This window comes from Triticum dicoccoides, chromosome 3B, assembly GCF_002162155.2.
Source record: "Triticum dicoccoides isolate Atlit2015 ecotype Zavitan chromosome 3B, WEW_v2.0, whole genome shotgun sequence".
In the NCBI taxonomy this organism is placed as follows: domain Eukaryota; kingdom Viridiplantae; phylum Streptophyta; class Magnoliopsida; order Poales; family Poaceae; genus Triticum; species Triticum dicoccoides.
In genome coordinates this window covers 453,457,434-453,462,698 of record NC_041385.1, presented here as the reverse complement: position 1 = coordinate 453,462,698, position 5,265 = coordinate 453,457,434, and the positions used below count along the sequence as shown (strand labels likewise).

At 57.7% G+C, this 5,265-nt stretch overlaps 1 protein-coding gene across 1 annotated transcript; it reads left to right on the top strand.

The window, feature by feature from the left end:
* Positions 1–2,447: 2,447 nt before the first annotated feature.
* LOC119279573 lies at positions 2,448–4,620 on the top strand. Its single transcript, XM_037560774.1, has 2 exons — positions 2,448–2,582; positions 2,628–4,620. The coding sequence occupies exons 1-2, from the start codon at positions 2,448–2,450 to the stop codon at positions 4,350–4,352; spliced, it is 1,860 nt and encodes a 619-aa protein (XP_037416671.1). The 3' UTR covers positions 4,353–4,620.
* The last annotated feature ends 645 nt before the right edge of the window (positions 4,621–5,265 follow it).

Here is a 5,265-nt window from a genome sequence, read left to right as displayed (position 1 = left end):
TGAGCACATCACGCAATTCTTCACTCTATGGATGATACTAAATGAGGTCCATCTTGACGAGCTCAACGAAGATGATATCCTTTGAAAACACACTACCTGTGGGCAATACTCGGCGGCCTCCGCGTATAGGGCGCGGTTCCTAGGGACGGTCCTTTCTCCCATGGACAAAATGGTTTGGAAGGTTTGGGCACCCCCCAAAGTCAAATTTTTTGCTTGGTTGACCCTTCAAGACAGAGTTTGGACGGTGGATAGATTGGCAAAGCGTGGGTGGCCAAATTGCGATCTCTGCCCTCTTTGCAGCACGGTGCAAGAGTGTGGACCTCACCTCTTCTACAAGTGCCGCTACACCCGGCGTCTTTGGTCTTTGGTCATTGAGAAATTCCTCATGCACGGGCTTGACACTTTCGCTTGGCCCCTGTTCGACTCGGTGAACGAGTGGCGGGCTAGCACCTGCGCCGATGGTACGCCGAACCGCCAAGCCAAGGCCTCCCTCACTATGCTCGTCTCATGGACGATTTGGAACGAGCGTAACGCAAGAGTGTTTAAGCATAAGAGTGCTCCACCGCCAATCTTGCTCTCTTCCATCTCTACAGAGGCCAATCTTTGGATCATCGCCGGCACAAAGAAGCTAGGCTCCTTTATTTCACGCGAGTAATCCGCATGCCGTGTTTGTTGGGTGTCTTGTAACAAACTCTTTTCTGTCTTAATTAATGGATGAGGCAAAGCTTTTGCCTCCGTTTCAAAAAAAAAACCTTCTTCTTAATTAATAAAATTGGCAAGTCTTTTGCCTTGTTTTGAAAAAAAATCTGCGGTTTACACTCATTGACTCATTTGAAAAGACAGACTCGAATCTCCAGGGGCAGTCGTCGGTCATCAGTCATGTTGAATCTCACATCAGGTCAAATCGGACGTGCGCTTAACGTTTGTCCCTCCTCTGGCACACTCGCGGCTGGTGCTTGCTGTAGCGTTCTGACCTGCCACCTACGTCGGTGCATTCCGCAATGAAAATCTGGCGCGTGCCGCGTCAAATCCCGGGACATCTGTGTAGATGAGAGCCGCGCAAAGGAGGAATTGTCCAAACTGTGCGTTCCCAACAGACCAAACAGAGGAATCCCTAGCCGGTGCCACCTGAAAGCGAAATCAAACGAGCTACAGCCTACAAACAATCGGCAGCCCTACAGCAGGATGCATCGATCAACGAGATACAGCCTACAAACAATCAGCTATCCATTTAAATTGCCATCTTCGAATGTATTCTCCTGTAAATCCGACATACTATCATTTTGAAGATTCCTCAGCAAAACTAGGTTCATAATATCCCTCCCTTTCGGTAAGAGCCACGCACCTGAGCATTATCATGCCGCGAGAGTAGTTATTGTTCTCATTTTGTTGACGGACGGGCTATGTTGTGGAGCCACTATTATGTACTCTAAAACTCTCCTCCTTTATTAATGAATGAGGCAAGTCTTTTGCCTCTGTTTCAAAAAAATAATAATATCCCTCCCTTTCAGGACATATGGAGCCTTCATTTTTTGATGATTAGCCGTATCCCTCGATGACCAAGTTTGGCCCAACTCCAGAATCTTGTCACTAAAAACCAGCTCTCACTGAACCTGCAAGAGGGACATGGCGGACGCGCGCTCCTCCCGCGCTGCGGCCACGCCGCCGGCGCCGGCTGCGCCTCCCTGCTCGGGCCTGGGCTTCGCCTCCTGGTTCATGCCCCTTCCTCCGCCGCCTGTTGGTGGCCCTGCTGGCGCCCCTGCCCGTCTCGCGCTGCACCTGTGCTCGCCAGCCCCAACCTCGTCAGATCCAATCCCGCCGGCGGGCCGGGGTGGTTCGACCTCTTCCGTGGAGTTCGTCCCCGTCTCGCAGCCGGTTGCGACGTCGTCGTGCCAGGCAAGGCCGGGTACGGGACGTGCCGTTCCTGCTGCTGCGGTCTCGAGCATTCAAGATCTAGGTGGCGGCCATAACTGCGAGGATGCGCGGCAGCTGGCCTCCTCCCCCCCCCAGCTCCTGCTGTGCCTTCAATGCCGGTGGCGAGGACGGGCGCGGGGCGCGATGCCGATGTGACCGGCGGCTGGCAGCTCGTCGTGTCAACCAAAGGCCCATGCCGCCCGGCTTTGGCCACCCCTGCGCCTGCATTCAAGCCGGCGCCCATCCCTCGATGGCTCCTAGGCTGCTGCTGCCGATGCCTACACCGGGGTCACCGCGCTGAGCTGTGCAGGGATCCCATCCGCTGCTCCCGCTGCCTTCAAAATGGGCACAAGTCGCGTGGTTGCAGCAACAACTGGAAGCCATTAAGCTCCCTCGACGGCCCTGCTGTGCCTCCTCCTCCGCTCCCCCGCCCTGTTTCGTCTACTGCTTGTCTAGAGGTGCCGCCTCGTCCTGGCCGGGGCTGGGAGATCCCTTGCCCGCCTTCCCTGCTGCAACTTCACGCCGGCCCAGCCATGATGCCACGCCGTGACGACCCCGAGGTGCCACGCCTTGGCGACCCTGCGCTCAGGCCGGAAGAGGACTTCGTGGTTGTCCCGGCGACGCCGAAGATGCAGGCCGAGGCAGCCATCCTCTCCTCCAACTGTGCCGTCGCATGGCTCGATGGGGCGCGGCAGGACATCCCCTGCTAGCAGGTGGCGGCTGAGCTCACCACGGAGCTGGGCGCAAGACTGGCCGACTTCGAGGTGGTCAAGCACTACCTCGAGCAGTTCTTTGTTCGCTTCGTGTACCAACACCACTGCGCCGACGCCGTGTCCCGCGGCCACCTTCGGGGCGCCGGCCACCGCATCTACGTGCGCGAGTGGAGGCTCGAGGCTCATGCAGACAACAAAGACCAGCTCCACCATGTTCGCCTCTGCTTGGAAGGTGTCCCTCTCCACGGCTGGAACAACTACATCGCCACCTTCCTCATCGGCCGTGGATGCTCGCTTGACTACATCGAGCAGCGGTCGCTTCGCAAGGAGGACACCAGAGACCTGGCGCTCTGGGCTTGGACGGCGAACCCCAACGCCATCCCCAAGGTTAAGTGGCTCACGCTCCCGGCCCGCGGTCACCGCCGCCGTGGACGGCGGGGCCTCCGCCATCGCGTCCTCATCCACCTCGACCTCCACGAGGACCACTCCAAGGCCGGCGACGACGACGACAACCCACCGCCACCAGACGTGCATGAGTTCACCTGGTACAGAAAGGTGGTCGATGGCACCTATGTTCCACGGGAGCGCCGTCCAGCTCAGGGGTGCACTGAGCGCCGCGCGGACAGACGCGAAGACGACGGCGACCGCGACGGGAGGCGCGGGCGTGATGGAGGTCGCCCTCGGGAAGGCTGGGGTGCCAGGGTCCGACGCTCGCTTTCCCGCAACCCGCGCGAGCGCCAGCGCGAGGGGGGCCAAGACCGCACCAGAGACAGGTCCGGTGGACGACGCCATGACAGCACCAGCGCTGCTGTTGTGGCCACCCCTCTGGCGTGTGCTGCCATTCTGCGGGGATCGGGCTCGGGCAGTGATGAACCGGTCCGCACCCTCGAGCTCCTGGACGCCCATGAGCCGGGGCTCGTTGACGCTCGTGGGCGTAGTCCATTGCGCCAGGCGTCGCCGCGGGCCTCCAGGCGCCGCTCTCTGGAGGAGAGAACTCCACCGGCGTCACCCCCTCTCTCTCCAACAACAGTGCTGCCGCCGAGCCCAATATCCAAGCGTGCAGAGGCTAGGTCCTCCCCTCTGACGCTGGTCGCTACAAGCCATGCCATGAGCGAGCTCTGCTCTCCTACAACGCTCGCTCGGCCTCTGGTGTCACCCTCGAGGCCCCCGGGGTTCCAATCGTCGCCCACACCGCCGCTCGCATGCGTCGGCCCCCTGCGCCGTACCCCTTCACCTGTGCGTGCTAGTGCAGCTGGCGTCTCCACTGATGCCCTCGCGTCAATCTTCGTGGAGCGGCAGATGGGCGTCCTTGCCACTCCTGAGTCGCCCCCTCCCAGACCACCAGCGGCTCGCCGAAAGACCCTGGCTGGTGTCAAGATTTCGACCAGAGGTGGCCTCACCCTGCAGAAGGTCAAGCGGACTGACACCCCTGCTATGGCCATGGCGTCTAAGGCTGCAGAGAAGCTCGTTTGCCGGACGATGGGAATCACCAAAAATGGAGAGGACGTGACTGAAGCCATTCTTGATGAGTTCACGGCCAAGTTCAAGGAGCAGCTAGCCCCTGAAGTGATTCTGGCAATGAGAGAGTTCTTCCACCTCGACGACTCGGCCGTCATCGACGTCGAAGATGCTCTAATTGATCATGGTGGTGCGGGGGCTCTGGAGTTGGCCCAGGATGGTGCTGCGGCTCAGGACAACCAAGGATCGCAGCCGCCAGCGGCTTGAACGCCATGCTAGTTTGTAAGGGCTGATTCAGTTTCTGATGTTAAGCAAACTACCTTGTCTGTGGTTGGATGGCGCTTGTGTCGTCAGTGTAGGGCGCGTGGGTTATGTCTTCAGTACGTGTTTATGCTTTTGGGTAGTTTCCCTCCAGTTCTTTCACGCCTCTTTGAGGTGTCTTCATGGCCATGCTGTTTTGCTCTCTTTCGACTTCTATACTAAGCAATGTGCTGTTTGTTGTGCTCCATGACAATGCAACCCGTCAACACCCTCAGCTGGAATGTGCGGGGTCTAAATTGCCCTGATAGGAGGGCTACTGTGAGTGCAACAATTGCTACCTCATCATGCCAAATTGTGTGTTTACAAGAGACAAAACTTGAGAATGTAGATATGTTTGTCGCCTCCTCCCTGGGGGGTAACAGACTCAAAAAATTTGCGCAGCGCCCAGCGACGGGAACCAGGGGAGGGATTCTTCTGCTATGGGATGACAGCATTCTCGAGATCACTGACATCACAATTTCGGCCTTCTTCCTCTCTGGCATGGTCCGAATCCGCGCAACCGATGTGTACTTCAAGTTAACAACTGTCTATGGTCCCACTGACTCCGTGAGCAAAGATTCCTTCTTCGCCGAGCTTGCCTCCCACAAGCCTATGTCGGGCCTTGCTTGGCTCGCCATTGGGGACTTCAACCAAATCTACCGGGCGTGTGACAAAAACAAGAGAAATGTAAATCGGAGTAGAATCAACCGTTTCCGCGCAACCCTGCAATCGTGTGAACTCAAGGAAATTCACCTTCAGAACAGGCGCTTCACTTGGAGTAATGAGCGGGACAACCCAACTCTGTGCAAACTAGACTCCTTTTTCTGTAACACCGAGTGGGACACGACCTTCAACACACATGTGTTGCATGCCTTATCGT

Bases quoted from the DNA above. Each gene is read 5' to 3' on its own strand.
- LOC119279573 (XM_037560774.1), top strand. From the start codon at position 2,448: ATGATGCCACGCCGTGACGACCCCGAGGTGCCACGCCTTGGCGACCCT. The intron at 2,583-2,627 runs GTCGCATGGCTC...CCCTGCTAGCAG, and splicing joins TCCTCTCCTCCAACTGTGCC to GTGGCGGCTGAGCTCACCAC.